The sequence below is a fragment of the Mytilus trossulus genome, chromosome 1 (assembly GCF_036588685.1).
Source record: "Mytilus trossulus isolate FHL-02 chromosome 1, PNRI_Mtr1.1.1.hap1, whole genome shotgun sequence".
Classification (NCBI taxonomy): Eukaryota; Metazoa; Mollusca; class Bivalvia; order Mytilida; family Mytilidae; genus Mytilus; species Mytilus trossulus.
Window position 1 is genome coordinate 5286238 of NC_086373.1, and position 18570 is coordinate 5304807.

At 30.5% G+C, this 18570-nt stretch overlaps 1 protein-coding gene across 7 annotated transcripts in view; it reads right to left on the reverse strand.

The window, feature by feature from the left end:
* Positions 1 to 6703: 6703 nt before the first annotated feature.
* Positions 6704 to 18570, reverse strand: part of LOC134712825 (inactive rhomboid protein 2-like) — a 33846-nt gene continuing 21979 nt past the window's right edge. For 5 of the 7 annotated variants that reach the window (XM_063574767.1, XM_063574795.1, XM_063574757.1 and 2 more), the window contains 11 exons: positions 14472 to 14498; positions 13103 to 13342; positions 12332 to 12443; positions 11872 to 11946; positions 11346 to 11507; positions 10861 to 10949; positions 10145 to 10211; positions 9615 to 9806; positions 8849 to 8949; positions 8228 to 8381; positions 6704 to 7185 (listed from right to left, as the gene is read on the reverse strand). In XM_063574767.1, the coding sequence (XP_063430837.1) occupies positions 6718 to 7185; positions 8228 to 8381; positions 8849 to 8949; positions 9615 to 9806; positions 10145 to 10211; positions 10861 to 10949; positions 11346 to 11507; positions 11872 to 11946; positions 12332 to 12443; positions 13103 to 13342; positions 14472 to 14498 (1687 nt within the window). In that variant the 3' untranslated portion in view covers positions 6704 to 6717. The remainder of the gene's footprint in view (positions 7186 to 8227; positions 8382 to 8848; positions 8950 to 9614; positions 9807 to 10144; positions 10212 to 10860; positions 10950 to 11345; positions 11508 to 11871; positions 11947 to 12331; positions 12444 to 13102; positions 13343 to 14471; positions 14499 to 18570) is intronic. The other 2 variants (XM_063574813.1, XM_063574803.1) reach the window with 1 other exon arrangement.

An 18570-nucleotide genomic window follows, 5' to 3' on the forward strand; every position in this document is an offset into this window, starting at 1 on the left:
TCTTATTTTGTACTGATATACCACTCTCCCAGGTTAGGGGGATGGTTGGGATCCCGCTAAGATGTTTAACCCGCCATATTATGTATGTATGTGCCTGTTCCAAATCAAGGGCCTGTAATTCAGTGGTTGTCGTTTGTGTAGGTGATACATATTTGTTTTTCCTTCATTTTTTTTTTATATAAATAAGGCCATTAGTTTTCTCGTTTGAATTGTTTTACATTGTCATTTCGGGGTCTTTTATAGCTGAATATGCGGTTTAGGCTTTGCTCATAGTTGAAGGCCATACGGTGACTTATAGTTGTTAATTTCTGTGTCATTTTGGTCTCTTGTGGACAGTTGTCTCATTGGCAATTATACCACATCTTCATTTTGATATATAGACAAAGTACATTTGCAAAAAAGAAAGACAAGTATAATATATATAAAAAAAATTGTAAGGGTTCCGCGGAACACAGTGTCTCGCCTACTTTTGCTGAAAAGCAAAGGCTCAACAAAATGAGGAAAAGTCAATAAAATATTCCTCTTGATACTATCTTTTGATTGTATGAAGCTTCTGTCCAAGTTAAGTAAAAATCAAGGATAGTTGATTAATCTAAAAAAAATGTTTAAAAACTTTAACTGCAGACTGTATGTTATGTGAACTGGAAGAAAAACTAAGTCCATTTATAAGTATAATACAGATACAGGTACAAAATATTAACAAAATTTCCTTCTAAATACTAGCTTATGATCATAAACAAGCTTCTGTCTAAGTTTGGTACAAATTAAAATTACCATAAGAAAGTTATTAATTTTTTTTAAATTTAACCACAAAGTGTATGCAGAAAATCTAAGTCCATTTAAAAGTAAAATACTGAAAAAATGGATTTAATTTTTACAAAATTTACTTCTGTATATTATTTTTTTATCATAAAGAAGCTTCTGTCCAAGTTTGGTACAAACCAAGGATAGTTTAAGAAAGTTATCAAAATTTTAAAAACTTGAACCACAGAGTAAATGTAATGTTTCCCCGCAGAAAAACTAAGTCCATTTATAACAGTTGTATAAGTAAACAACGGAAAAAATGGAATTTTATTTTTACAAAATTTTCTTCTGGATACTATCTTATGATCATAAACAAGCTTCAGTCCACGTTTGGAAGTAATCCAGTATAGTTTAAGAAAGTTATTAAAATTTCAAAAACTTTAACCACAGAGTGAATATTTGTGGACGCCGTCGACGACGACGACGGAATGTAGGATCGCTAAGTCTCGCTTTTTCGACAGAAGTCGAAGGCTCGACAATAAATGACTGGATAGATAATTCTATCATTTATAAATAAAATTCACATAAGATTGCAAATGCATTTTTCTCAAATTAAAGTGATTTACCGCTCTCCTTTCAATATCAAATATTTAAACATTTTTACAGTATTTTCCTCACGAACATAGATATGCCAACCTAGAGGATATCTACATCATTGGACAAAGTCTTGGTTCACAAGTTGCTGGAAATTTTGTTGAAATAACACCGAATCTTGGATGCATTTACTAGTATGTTAGGCGCGGAATCATGATCATAAATATCGATTTTAGTAATGATTAAACGGTTTTAGGATTACTTTAATTAAGATATGCTTAATTGTAATTTATAATATACAAAACTCATTTTAAAATATACTTAAATCAATCTTTATGACAGCGAGTCTAATTAATAAAATTTGTAAGGGTTCCGCGGAACCCAGTGTCTCGCCTACTTTTGCTGTAAATCGCAGACTCAACAAAATTTGAGGAAAAAAATCAATAAAAATATTCCTCTTGATACTATCTTTTGATTGTAAGAAGCTTCTGTCCATGTTTGGTAAAAATCTAGGATAGTTAATGAATCTAATAAATGTTTTGGAAACTTTAACTGCAGACTGTATGTAATGTTAACTGAAAGAAAAACTAAGTCCATTTAAAAGTAAAATACGGAAAAAATGGATTATTTTTTTTACAAAATTTACTTCTGGATACTATCTTATGATCATCAATAAGCTTCTGTCCAAGTTTGGTAAAAACCCAGGATAGTTGAAGAAAGTTATTAAAATTTTAAAAATTTTAACCACAGAGTGAATGTAATGTTTCCCCGCAGAAAAAACTAAGTCCATTTAAAAATAAAATACGGAAAAAATGGATTTATTTTTTTACAAAATTTACTTCTGGATACTATCTTATGATCATAAATAAGCTTCTGCCTAAGTTTGGTACAAACCCAGGATAGTTTGAGAAAGTTATTAAAATTTTTAAAACTTAAACCACAGACTGAATATAATGTTTCCCCGCAGAAAAAACTAAGTCCATTTATAAGTAAAATACGGAAAAAATGGAATTTTATTTTCACAAAATTTACTTCTGGATACTATCTTATAATCATAAACAAGCTTCTGTCCAAGTTTGGTAGAAATCCAGTACAGTTTAAGAAAGTTATTAAAATTTCAAAAACTTTAACCACAGAGTGAATATTTGTGGACGCCGCCGACGGAAAGTAGGATCGCTTAGTCTCGCTTTTTCGACTAAAGTCGAAGGCTCGACAAAAATGGCCATATTAAAGTACCAAAGGAATTACACTGAAATCGTTTGAGAAGGAAACAGTAAAATAAGCAGTTTTCCAAACAAATCATTAACTATTGTGGTATTATAGTGCTCTGGAGATAACGAAAGTCAACTCATGTGTTCTTTGACACTTACCGATTTTATTTGAAATTTCAACAGAACACGAGGTCTATTCTGGTAGATTAGACATTGACCTCCTGAGAACATGACAACATTGAAATAGCTTTACCTGAGCCAAACAAAACAACCACCTTGACATAATATCTGAGTTGTTCGTTTCCCAATAAAACAAAATGCGCATTTTATTAATTTATTTGTATAAAAGAAATTGTTGGTTATACACCAGCGATGCAGCATACTAGCAAAATGATTACACATAACATATATAGTGACATATCTATTCTCCTCTTTTTTCTCTTTTTTTTTAGGTATAAATTAGTTACAGCTATGTCTTTGGTCAATGCATTTAATACAAATGAGGCGCATTATTAATTAATTCTGATTAACAAGTTTATTATCACATATTGATGAATTAAATAAAGGCAACAGTAGTATACCGGTGTTCAAATGTCATAAATCTATTGAGATTAAACAAATCCGGGTTACAAACTAAAACCGAGGGAAACACATCAACTATAAGAGGAAAACAAATGACCATCAGGAACACGAGTCTCGGAACACTGAAGTGAACCAAAAAAAACCAACTAACATACATAAAACTGCCATATTCATGACTCAGTAAAAGATGTTTAATTTTTGTTTTGATCTTACAATTTATATCTATCTATTTGAGAGACATAGTAAATATAAAGATACATTAACAACAGGTTATACATCTGGGGAAAATCTTAAATTGCTTAAACTGACTTTCCAACCAAACATTATGCCATCATGACATGTAATTGAAGATAACCACATTTTTGTTCCCACATATATACTTATATACATGTTTTTATTTTTAAACCAATTTAAATTGATCCTCCTATATTATGATGCATTTTGAAGTTGGAACTCTGTAATTTGAATGATGTCTGTGAGCGTCATGCTCATACTAAAATGTAAAACACAACAATTCAGGTTTACTTATTTTTATTATGATACAATAAACATATCAGTACTTGATATTGCATGGTTAATGTAAACTTGTAGATAGGAAAAATGTAAAAATATATATTATGAAAAAGTAGGACAATGATAGTCAATTACAAATAAGAAGTCTCTTTCTATTGAACATACACAATGGTTAAAAAATTCAAACCAATTCCAATATATGGGTTAAATGATTTTAAGAATGCCATTTGTATCTAACTTGCTTATCAGATATAAGAACCTCAAAATTATGTCCTTGCTAATGGCCATGTTAATTTTTGATGGGACGAATGGAAGGTTTTTATCACGAGAAATAACTTCTACTTTTTCACGATTTATAAAAGTGAATGAGGTAAATAATTTTAAAATCAAACCCATATGACTAACATAACTGTGTGGTTACAAAAAATATTATATTTGGTGTTGACTATATGTTCTATTTATTGTAAGCTTTGCTGTCTTAGTTGGTCGATGGGGTCATCCAATACATGTATGTAGATGCCTTGGTTATGAGTAACACAATAGTTGGTCTTAAACTGTAAATAAAATTTTAGAAAAGAAAACCTTTATGGTTTATGAACAATGACTGCTTAATTTTTTTCCATGAGAACTGATTCAAATTATGATATAAACATAGGACAAGTCCTTTAAATTTACTTTTTATTTTCTTCAATTTCTCAAATTTATAGTGAAAGGTTGAGGGTGTCTAACATAACTCTGGATATAAGTATACAGTAATAGTACCATGTCAATACCGGTTAGATAAAGTAGGTGCACAAACAAATAGAATTTTAAGTGTTTTTAATCTGTATTTATCATGGTCATTTCTATTAATTGATAAAGGCCACAGTAATATACCGCTGTTCAATAGTCATAAATAGATCAAGAGAAAAACAAATCAAACCAAGGATGTTAGATATACAATAATTGATTTTAATGTCATGGAGAATGAATAAATAGTTTCAGCAATGAGCATGATGAGATGACAAAAGTTTATTTGGACCTTATAAGTAACTGAGCTAGGAAAATATTCTAATTAAAAATTATTAACAAAAATTAACTGATGTAACAAATTATATAGAATAAATGTCACCATAGCTCTGAAATGGTCCCAACATAACTATTGGCTCTTCAATGCAACTAATAAAATGGCACTCAATAATTACACAAAAAGCTAAAAATTACCACACAGAATGATCAATGAATCATCACTAGTTAAAGCACAGAAATATTTTTAAAATAGCTAAGAGTCTGAGCATCTTAAATATACTATATATCTGGAACAAATTTGGCATCATTATGCAGTCATATTTCAGTTCAACCTCTTGTTACCCTGAGAAAACATTGTCAGCCAAGGTGGGAAATTTGTTCTATCACCATATTAGCTCTGTGTTACTAAATCTATTATACTGAATATTCTATCACTATTGTCTTTCAAATTTTTAATCCAAAGTAATAAATAATATATACATTGTTATGGTCATTAGAAAAGCAACAAAGATGAAACAAGATGTATATTTTAATGTTGATAGTCTATCAGAAATGCCTGAGAGTGAACCAGCAAATTGTCTTTACAATTATTGATGAAAGTTCTCATTGTCATAAAAATAATAATTATAGTTTGTTTGCATTGGATAATGGTAACATTTAATAAAGTATCTTTGGGCTGAGTTATACATAGATTATCTTATCTTCTTCATATTTACCAATCAAAATCTGACATTTTAAAGTGAATTATAATAATTGATATTAGCCAACAAGACTAACATTTTAAGCAAATAAGAGCACTTTTGTGACTAAGCATATAAATAATCAAAAACAGTAAACTGCAGCATAAAAAAGATATACTGGCAGCAGTATATTTCAACATAGTTAAACATTTATATTAATAACAAAAATAGAAACAAAAAAAATAAAGATATAAAGAAACAATTGCCTGATGAATATGATACATCTTATTACTGGGCATATTGTTTTTGAGCTTGTAACTCTGCTATTTGCAAAAACTGTCTTCTGATTGTAAAATGTATTTCTTCACCTTCGATGAAAATATATAAATTATAAATAAAATGGAATATGAAATATATATGTTATAAAAATATGAAAACATCTAAAATAAAATTGAAAACTATAACTGCCACAACCTCACAATCTAATGGAGAAAACTAAAACTGCCACAGGAACTAATGAAAGATAACTTACATAACAACTAAAGATAATAGAGAAAACATCCACGCAATCTAATGGAAGACATTTTAACACAGTGATACAATATGGAACAATGGATCAATTCTTTTACAAGAGAGACACTCTAAATAAAATATTATGGTCTCAAATGGGACTCTTAATTAGACTATACAGCATCTATCTGTCTTATGATATCCTAATAATCCTTTTACATTTAATATGAGTAAATAAATATAAAATTGCACTTTACGCAAAATGAGAGCTGAGATCAAAACAAATGTTGATTTTACCTGTTGAAAACTATTAACCCATCATAATTAAACATACAAAGAATGATTGTGACCATGTAGATAGTCCTGCTATTGACTTAATCATACATTTGTTTTTAGAATATGACGATTCAATCATCAAAATGATGTCCATGATTTTTTTTATTGGTTTAACACTATATTTTTAATGGTTTAACACTACTTTTTATTGGTTTAACACTATTATTTATTGGTTTAACACTAAAGTTTTAAAATTTCATTTTCAAAAACAACAATAGACCTTACAATCACTGTATCATCTCTAAATTACTTCGAACGGGAAAGTTTAATTCCAATAGGCATGATTATTAATAATATCTTATTGCTACTCTTCAAATTTACCTACACTTTTATATTAATAAAATCTAGTGCTACTCTATGCATCAATAATAAGTCTTGAGCTAAATCAGATATAAGCAGTATTATACTTGCAGAAGTTTATACTATATTTTAAGTATATACGTTGTTATACAATTAGACTAATTGTACTCCTTCTTAAATTTGATAATATCCTAACATTTTAGAATAGAATGATATTTGAAATATGTAACTATGGAAATCTATAAATATTTTGTGTAACTTGCACCTCTTGTTATGCTAACATCCATGTTGTGACAAAATGTATCATCGAATGGAATACAGTTAAAATATTGTATCCATGATCCTTCAGTAATTGGTACAACATAAAACCCAATCATAAGTAAAACAAACATCAGCACAAATAAAGCCAAAGATACAACAATAATACGTAATTTGGTCAGTCCTTTCTCTTCTATTTGTATATCCTTGATCAGCACTAATGATAACAAAGCCCCTGATACAAATCCAAATAAATGAGCCCAGTTATCTAACCATGGCAATAAACCTAATACAAATAGGACAAGTAGCACCAAGCTATAAATAGCTAAGTTAGATTTGAGTCCAGCATTTAAGTATGATTTGTCATTCTGCCAGTTGTTTAGTATATTATAAATGATGTCCACATATACACAGGCCAAGATACCAAAATGGGCACCAGCTGGTCCAGTCTGAAAGTATATAATCAAATTACATAAAAATAAACAAATTTGGTCAAACAACCATATCCTGATGATCTATTGTGAATTGTTTTGGTATCTGAAGGTTTGAGCTCAAAAAGACAAGGCATGGAACATATGACTATTAAAACATTTATATTATAACACTTTTCAAAGTTTACTTCTTTCATATTGTATAACATTTTGTAAACCATATCTCTAGTCTAATTTGTTTTCAAGATGTTAGCATCTGGAATACATTGTTTGTTGTACTATGGATAAGTCTTTAGAAGTAACTTATAGAATGGATGCTTTGTAAATCATTTGATTTTTAAACTGTTCAAAATATCTTTAACCAGAACACATATACATGCTCAATTGTGACTTGCTCCTAAATTACTGCAGTCTATCTCAACAACTGTTTTGACTCTTTATACTTAAACAGTACAAGGAAGCAAAATATTGCAAATACCAACAACTTTTAACATCAAACTTAAATAAATACACAACAAGAACACAAACTTTAGTTAATGAGTGTTTTACAATTATATTCCATATGTTGGTAGTTTTTTGGTTATTCTGACATGTCTTTGTGTTTTTTATAAATACAACTATTATCTAGAGTATGGCTATAGAACTGACAGCTCCTTGTGAACCAACCTTGTTAAAGTCATTTAATAAAATATGTGGTTACGAAAATAGAATTCATATAACATCTGAAATCAAAAATCAAAAATCAACAAGAATGTATCCATAGTACACTATTTTCTATGTTCAGTGGACTGTGAAATTGGCATACAAACTCTAATTTTGCATTCAAATTAAAAGATCATATCATAGGGAACATGGGTCCATAGTTACAAGTTGATTGGACTGCAATTTCAATCAAAAACTACCATGACCAAACACTTTAACCTGAAACAGGACATATGGACGAAAAAATGGACGAACGAACAAAAGCACAGACCAGAAAACATAATGCACATCTACTCTAGTAGGTGGGGCATAAAATTTTTCTGGATATGCTTTAGTTGGGTTGTGTGTATAAACTAACCTCAACATGATAGGGTAATAGGGTACAGCTAGCTAAAGTACCAATAGTACCACTACCGACATAAATAAACATAATCCTTAGGGATCCATACAGTTGTTCCACTCTGGCCATAACAATCATTTGGAAGAAGAAACTAATCAACATGTGAAGAAATCTGAAATGATAAAAATAAATTTTCTTTTCAATATTTAAATAATCTCCCCTTATGCTTCTCAAAATATGTAAAACCTCGTGATCTCAAATTATTAACAGAGAAATCTACAATGCACATATGTTTAAAAAGCAGTATCCTTATCAGCCATAAATAGAGAGACACAGCTCCATTCTTTTCTAGTATGCAAGCCCTATGCATTTTAATCTCATAAAGAGAAACAAATAATGTGTTTTTAATTGCAAAAACAAATCAATCTAACTATTTTACTAATGATTGATGGAATATTGAACAATTTTTCTCAAATATTTTTTTGTATTTGAATAGCAAAGAGATCATTGCTGCTACTTTTCTTGTATGTATAATATCATGGAATACCTTGTTATTTAATAATGCACAGTCACTTATCAAGTGCTACTTGGTAAAGTATCAGAAGCATTGTTAAATTTAAAGTTTATATTAATACATACCCAGCATGAAGTAGATTAGATGCCCAAACTCTAGAAAACTGATCTGGTCGGTCAGCATATACAAACGGTATCATACCACACACCTCTTCAAAACAATTCACCTGCAAAAATTAAATTCTCAAGTGAAAAAATAGAAATATAGAATTTTTACTATTCAAGTTCAAACACATCGCTAATTTCCACATCATTTGGTCTCTAGACGACAGTTTTTTCATTGGCAATCATACCACATTATCTTAAGTCTTATATTTCATTCTTTCAAAATCAGTGAAGCATACAATGTAGGTCAAAGTCAGCCTATACTTCTGGGATGATGCTTTTCTCCCATAGATGCATCTTTATTCCAAGACTTATTATATGGTAAATCACTTCGAGTCTACGATTTGAGCGCGGATGCCAATTTAATGTGAGACATAAAGACTCAGAACCATAAATTATGACTTATTTAAGCTGCAAATTATTGCACAACATTAGTTTCATAAAGATTCATTTTAAATTAAATTGATGTATGTCTTTTAGTTTCCTAGAATTAGCTGTGTTTTATATGGTACCTTGGATTCATTTATTTTTGTGGGAACCAAAGTTTTGTGGATTGGGGATCCCAACATTTTTGTGGATGGCAGATTCCTTTTTTTCCAGTTTGCAAACAAGCCTATAAAAAATTCTTATTTTGTTGAACATTTGAATCTGTCTCCTCGAGTAATATCAAATCCGCAGTATAAGTTATTATATCATCAAACTTTTTTTATAATTTTTTGTTCAATACCTGAGAACACAGGAAAGCTTCATCATGGTAGTATCCTCGCAGGAAGTCACAATGTTCTCGTGTTGTTATCATACACTCTCCTTGTATACCATGACAACATGGCCTCCCTAACATATCACATGTCATATGTCTGTCAGTTTGATTAATGATTCCAGAACGATTGTATCCTGGTTTTCTTGTGTCTAAACATAACTGAAATAGACAAGTTAATTCAATTCCAAAAGCAATAAGACCAAATTTAATTAACAAATCTATTATTCACAGAAAATAGTTGAACATAAGTTAGTCGTAAATACTATCTCATTTAAAAAATAACTTTTTTTTGCAAAGAATTTGAATGTTTACAAAAATCTAAAATAGGATTAAAGAAATATAGGAAAAATTCTCCTAAAATGAAAGGACTTTGAATAGAATTAAAGAAATATAGGGAACTTTCTCCTAAAATGAAAACATATGTATTTCTATATATAAAAATTCAAAAGAATTACCAATGTAAAGTGTATGCGTAATTTGTCAAGAGGTCAACTTACTGGCCATTCTGTCATATCATTCTTATTCCATTCAAATGGAGGAATGGAAGATGGCTTTTTACAGTATCTGTAACATAAACACAGTCATATGTTAAGAAACACACATTCAAAGATAATTGTTACAGTGTAGCCAATGTTCCATGCCTAAATTATAATTTTTTTTAATGGACATAACTCATTTCAAATAATATATCGAATACAATTGATATATGATACAAGTTTTGATGGTAAATGTTGGTGCAAAAATGCTTTTAAAGTTGATTTGTCATATTCACTTTTCCAAGGGACATAACTCCCAACAATATTCAATTGGTTTAAAATACAGCAAATGCTTTACATGTTAATTCGAACCCTTTTCAACATTACTTATTAACTGGTCTCACAATCTTGTATTCAAATATCATAATTTCCAAATAAAATAATATATTGATAGCTTTTAAAGATCAAACATCCTTAAAGTGAAAATTTAACTTGACGGACTGCAGATATAAGGCAATCAATACCATAGCTGACTAGAAAATTACAAGAGACAACAAACACAGTACACTGATTTATAAACTTCAGATAATTATACTACTTTATAATAGTCAACACAAGTCCTGTTCTCTTTACTAGATTTGACAACTAATAAATTTAGATTATATTCTAAGCAGAGTAAAATATAATTCAAGAGTATATTTTAAGCAAAGTGAAGAATAATTGTACCATTAACTTACTTTGGATCTTGACCACACACAGCACCTGATGTAAATCCTAAGCTGGATGGTTTGGTTTTATTCCACTTCACAAAGGTTGATATTAAATTCTGTAATATTTGAACCATAACTAAATTACCTTACAATGAGGAATATTGAATAAAGATACAAAACAGCAAGAGGGAATATTTGTGATCTTACAGTTTTGTTAATATAACAAGCTGTTGGTGTTCTTTTTTGCTCATTGTTAAAGTCAAAACAGTAACCTATAGTTGCTTATGTTTGTCACTTGGTCCCTTGAGGACAGTTGTCACATTGGCAATCATGCCACATCTTCTTATTTTATACTCTATGCATAGATTAAATCTTTCTAAGGTGGAAAATTTCAACTATAGAGTAAATGAGATTCTAAGGTTTGAAACATCTTGATTTTTACGCTAAAATGAGAATCTCAAGTTGAACATGTCGTGTAAGAATCTGGAGTTTAAATATGATCTCATACTTACACTACATTGAGATTCTACTGTTTGAACACATCCAGCCCCATCGTCCCTCACACAACATCCTGAAGTTTTTTCCTCTTCCCTATCTGCTTTCAGTACTTTGACAAGATTTGGGTCTTTCCTCATACATGGAGAGTACTTGGCACCAAGATGAATTAAGTCATCCTAAAAGGAAACAATGTATTTTTATAACACTCCCAGATTGTTGACACTTTTCAAATTACAAGTATCAGAAAATAATATTTCCTTCCTTAGGCAAGGTTGACCCAAGATATATTTGGCTGTTAATATTAAGGTCCTTTTTGGTCATACAGCCCTTTAACTGTTTTGGTTCCTATTCATCCTTGTCTTTCAATATTCAGCTTGGAAGGTTCCTGATGAAGATAATCCAGAAAAGCACTTTAGACACATGAAATTCAGAGTGTTGTTTCCCTAATTTTTCAAATTCCAAATATATATTTCCTAAAGAGACTCTGTTGAATAATAAATAATACATATCTATGTTGTCTCAAAATAATATAAGATTTACCTGTCTTGGTCCTAGCCATATGTTTCCAAACTCTGACTTTCTAACCAGTTCAATGGATAAAGATGGTTTCAAAACCTGTAAATTGAAGACAATACTATTTCATTTGTATTTATACTGCAAATTTGACAAGTCAAAATGTATAGAATGTGTTATTTTATGTGATATACAGTCACTGACGGTCAGTCTGACCCTACACTGCCATCCTTACCACTATGATTTGTAATTACTTCTATGAGACAGTCACAGACAAAAATTCTCAAAATTTATCCTACAAAAATAACACACAACTTTTCATTCTTGTTATTTTTTTGACAATTAAAAAATGGTGAAAAGACCCCTTCAACACCTAATAAGAAAACTCAACATACATTTCACAATGAACTATCATCATGATCATGGTTTTGATTTTATTTTGATGATCTTATAGAGACAATCATCACAAAATGTTCCTTAATCTTACCAGTTGTTCATCTTCCACTTTACTATAGTGAGGTCTAGCAAAGCCATAAACTGCCACAGCCGCTATCATTATAACTACTTGTACAAAGGTGATGAAGTAAGAAAAATATGGTCTGAAACATACAATATTATATAACTGAACATTTTATCAAAATGAAAATAAACAATTTCAAATATTTTACATGATCATGGAAGTAACATACCACCTGCTGTTACTTAATAATAAAAGGAATTTCACATCCAGCTTTTACAGTAGTATTCTTTATAAAGTCATTACAAACAGAACAATAAAGATAGTTGGAAAACCAAAAATGTAGCAACTGTTTCATATATAAAGATGACATAACACTAGAACTGTGACAGTGTCCCCATCAATTTCAAAAGAGATCTCATTTTTGTGGTAATAAGCATGGTGTACAAGTGTCAAACATTTGGTTGAGTCAAAGTAAAGTTAGAGAATGGTAACTAATTTTGGACATGATACTGAGTACAGACTGACAAGGGTAAACCTTCATGCCCCCTTCACAACGAGGGCATAAACAAACCTCTGTCATTTGTCAAGAGTTGTCTCATTGGCAATTTTACAACATTATCTTATTATCATTTTAACATCATGTTTAAATTCTAAAACAATAAGACAATTGTCAGTATAACTTTGACTTTTTGAAGCTATCAAAAAGTGTTGAATTCAGTTAAAAAATATCTGTTTTAAAAAACTTCTTCATTTCAGTTTAAGCTGAATTTTTATTTTCAAAGAAATAATAATACAAACCGTTTATCCAAACTTCCTTCTTTTTTTGTTTGTTTACATATTTTACAACAAAAGAAATCCTTGGCACTGTCACATAATTGGTCAAAAACTGCCTCTCTTTTCTTCTTCTTTAGAACAGAGTTTGGTGGAACTTCACGACTTATAAAAACAGGGATTCTATTCATTCCAGGTCTACCTGATATTCTTTCTGGAATCCTAGTCCTGATCACATGCAAGGGAATATCTGGACCAACATCAACTCTGAAATTGAAACAGTTAAAACTATGCATCTTACTTCAAGAAAAAGTTTTAGTAACAAAATTTTATAACAATCCTGAAATCCTTTCAACTTAATAGCATATGATAACAAGAATGTGTCCATAGTACATGGATACCCCAATCACACTATCATTTGCTATGTTCAATGGATCATAAAATTGGGGTAAAAACTCTAATATTTGGCATTAAAATTAGAAAGATCATATAATAGGGAACATGTGTACTAAGTTTCAAGTTGATTGGACTTCAATTTCATTAAAAACTACCTTGACCAAAGACTTGAATCGAAATGGGACGGACGAACAGACACACAGACCAGAACAAATAATGCCCATAAATGGGGCATACAAATATAACTAAATATATATTGATGTAAAATGATCCTAATTGTAGATTTTTTACTTGTAGAATTTGAATGTATCATCTAGATCAAGAATTGTGTTGCCTTCAAAGAACAAAAAACCCTCTTTTTTTCTAGAATAGTTCATATAAATGATCATCTCAAAAAACATGCATTCTGGATGAATAGAGAGAGGATTTAATTATACCATGTTTTGCCTTATAAGCAACTTTTTATTTATTTAAAAGTAAAGACTTTTATATGTAAATCTGAAAAATTAAACCATGCTAATAGATTTTGTTTTAATATTGTTCAGTATATAAAACAAGTTTGTATATAGAAGTACAGTGAGAGCATATCCAGTTTTGCATATTTCAGAGTTTGTTTACAAGCAGAATATCATCCTTAGAGAAATACATAATAAAAGTTATACAAACATGTTAATATTTGTTAACTCAGAGACAGCAAATGTAAACATAATACTGGTACATGTAATTAAAGTTAATCATCAGCTGTATGAATAAAGTAAATAAAAAGATTTTATGATAGCTTCATTCAAAGGAAATGTATTTTTAATATAACATCTATTTTATGTACATATCAATGCAAAGCTTATAAAATATTGGAACAAATGCAGCTCTAATAACATGCTTGGAGACAAATCCTTTTCAAGACAACTATAATATATCTCATGCTATTCGATTCATAATGTCAGAACTATTTATATCTAGATTCTTTGCAACAGAAAATTCAAATAATATATGCATTTACCTGGGTGGCAATATGGTTTCTTGAACCCTGAAATTTTGGGACACTCAATTGATTATTAGAATGAAAAAATAAAGCCTGTGAAACATATTTGATGACATTGACTAACCAGAATCTTTGAAACAAAAATGTCTGTCTATAAGAACAACAGACAGTCAACCAAAAACTTTGTAACATAAAACATCTGTATACAAGTTATGATGTATGCAGGTCTTCTACCTTTGGAAATCTTTAAACAAATAGTAAGCCTGGTTGCTGCCTCCAGATGTATTCAGTCACATGCCAGACAAATTTCACATTATAGTTTCAAAATGTCTAACGCCCTTATATTAATGACAACAACACTGCTTTTTCAAAAAGTATCACTGTTTAGGGATTTAAAAGGTCACATTAAAAAAAATGATGTGGCAGACTTTGATTTCTACCAAAACAACAGATGAACTGAAGTAACAATTTAGAAAAGTTTTGTCTGAAGATTTATCTGTCTCCTGTCTTTAAAGGAGTAGGTTCAGTAAGACCTCTTTTTGGCCCCAAAATATAGCAGTTTTAAAAAAATGCTAAAATGTAAACTTTTACTTATTTATTGGTTAGCAGAATGGTTCTGCTACATAAATATGGGCTGTTTTTTACAATACAATGCACTTACATTGGGTACTAGCACCATTAAGTCATGCTAAGTTACTAAAATCTTCACAATTCCAGCATTTTAGTTAAATTTTAGACGGTTTCTGGGTAAAACGAAAGTGGCCGCATTCGTGTTTATCCAAGATATTGAAATGGAAATTGTATTTGATGATAATACATAACATATATAAAGATTGAGGATGAACACGGATGCGGCCACTTTCGTTTTTGACAAAAACCATCTGAAAAGTGACATTTTTTCGCGTATTTGGTAGATTTTTCATATTTGAGCATGAATCGGGTCATTTTTAATGACTTAATAAGTTAAAATCTTGCACATAAATTAAATGAATCATATGAAATAGACACTTAAGTATTTAAAAAGTGGTCAAAATCTTTCGTCAGATGAAACTGAAATTTGAGGCCAAAATCGGTCCTTACCGGACCTACTCCTTTTATATTTTTATTTTCATTAACCTTTTTATAATTACTTTGTATATTAATTACCAGACAAATCAGATTTCACATGTCACATATGACTCAAAAGTATAGACTTTTTTAAAGCCTCAATGTACAAATGATATAAAACATGAATCCCAGAACTAAAACTGGATATTCTTGATCACACAAAAGTGTTCTGTACAACACTAAAAGCTTGATATAAACTATAAGCAACAAAAGAACATCTATCAAAAATAACAATGATGTTAAATGATATAAACTGTGTTACTATTTCATATATTAGTTGACCAATGAAATGAATGTGCATTACTACAAAAATTAACATTACAGGCTAATTGTGTCATTTAGTAAGAGGAGATGCTTTGATTTGATTTTTTTTAAACATTACTTTCAGCAGTATTGTGCTATTTCCGGAGAGAACAAACAACATTGCAATAGGGACTATGACAATCCTTGTCAATTAACTTATTTGTTTGATTTCATGTAAACTTTGTGAAACATTATTATGTATATATTTATATAATTGATTGAATGGTGATTGTTTAACACCACATCAACACAATAATGTTATATTGGGGAAAAATGTTTTTAGATAAAGTCTAATATTTCTATATAAGCTTTAGATCAGTAATATACATATATGTACAGCTTGTGTGATCTCAAGGCCGTAACTACCCTTGAGGCAAGTGAGGCAATTGCCTCACAAAATTTTCCACACTGATTATTTTTTTATGCATATATTGGCACTCACACCACATCTTCCTATATATCTATATAATAGTCATTTGTTGTTCTGTCTCAAATTTGATTCTATATCTTGTCATCATTCCTTTTAAACTATTCTTCCTGGATATAACTCATCATCTAAATGTGTGATGTTTCTCGATTACATTAACCTAGTAACAATAATCATCATGGATCTCTAGTTAAAAACAGGCTCGTGCAGAAAAGGGAAAAGCGACACTGAAGGTAAAGAAGGAATAATTCTAGTACACTAGTTTTTTTGGTGAACATAGTCTGAGCATTGCATATAAATTCATTAGTACAAAAATGACAAGGAGACTGACGAATCAAGTACTGGGCATCGCAAGGGGGCAGTCCTGTCTGCGAATTCATTTCACGAACTTTTATCTTTCTCTTTACAGATAAATGAAATATAAATAATATGAAACATGCATGGATTAGTTTTTATCCATGTTTCTTTAACCTTAAAAATTGAAAGAATATCCCATATTCCAATTTGATATTATTGAGGAATGGTAAAACTATTAACACAAGATTTTGTCTTTACTTATTCGGGACTTCGGAATTTCGTTTCTTTATATTCGGGGTTTCGGAATCGGACACCCCAACCCCTAACCCCTAAATTTATAGATTCTAGAACTAAAATATCACCAACTAATTCCAGAAATAATTGGAAATTACGGACACCGGTATTACGGACCTACATGTAAACGCCAAAAACTCCATTCCAATTTCCCCTGTATCCATATCAAATATACTTACTCTATAGATAGAATCATATACCTGTATCTTATCTCATTCTATCCCTAGTTTGTCTACTCTTTGTCAGCATAAAAACAACGAGTTTAATATTTTGTAACTGCGACTGTATGATGGTGCTTACGGGAAAGCTTAATTCCCTTTTGCAAACAAAACTGTTACTACCGATGCTGCTACCGAATTGCTGATGGAGAAGGAATTTGAAGAAGACATTGATCATTGTGTTGATAATAATGTGCTACCTTTAAAAACACAGACTGCCCTGAAACGACTGACAACTTGGAAAAGAGCATGCATGAGTGGCGAGAGATTGTGCGGTCTTGCCATGCTCCATGTTCATCTCTCGTGATAAGGATATCAGCAGACCACATTATGATTCTTAAACGATTTGACTGAACCAGCAATAGAAAAATTTAGCAAACTGTCCTGAATCGATGTTTGTTCTATGTTCTGTCCTCAAACTTAAATCAGTGATATTTGGATGATTATCTTACATATAAATCTAAATAAAGTTGTTAAAAATTTGGTGTTAGTTAAAGTCTTAGAATATGAAAATTTATATAAAAAGTGTCCAAATTTAAAACATTATCAAACTCTCTAAAAATGCCTAGAATGCAGGAATTTGCACTATTCATTTCATACCCTCCAAAAAAAAATTTGCCTCACTTCGCTCGGCTCAATTATCTTGCCTCACTAAAATAAGATGCCTAGTTACGGCCTTGGATCTACTTCCATCAAGATGTGTATCTGATTTTAAAATAACAAAAGTAACTCATGTGTTATATTTGAGAGTACTACAATACATCCTCCTATCTTCACTGAACACAAAATGTACATCCTGTACATGCATATAGTTGTGCACTATTTCTATTCAAATGCAAGTCAAGATTTTGCCAAATTTAGCCTAAAATTGATGCCGATGAAATAGAGTTTGATTTTTTGGTCCAAAAACAATTGTTTCTTTTGACAGACTATATTCTATTTCATAGTCAAACACGACCTCCATTTTTACATATGAGCTTACATCAATAGATATAAACAATTCACCAAAGTTTCATGGACATTGGTGAAAGCCTTTTTGAGTTATTGTCCGAAGTGTTGAAAATCCCCACTTTTTTATGTATAAAGCCCCATAAATCCAAAACTTAAAATCTGAAATTAAAAAAAAACCAAAGGGAGCTTACGTCAATAGATATAAACAATTCACTTAAGTTTCATGGATCTTGGTGAAGGTGTTTTTGAGTTATTGTCCGAAGTGTGGACGACGGACGGACAGACAGACGGACAACGGTATACCATAATACGTCCCATCCCGGGCATATAAAAACTACAGGATGCCAGAGTAAAACAACCATTTGTACAACAACTCAGATACAGGACCATCAGGGCCTAAATTAAAATATTGTTTGTTTCCCCAATCCCAACCCTGCCAAGCAAGGTGTGGGTAGGTTGGTAGGGATATAATTTTATTTTTCCAAAAAGCTTGAAAATTATCGGACGCCCCGGCAAGCCT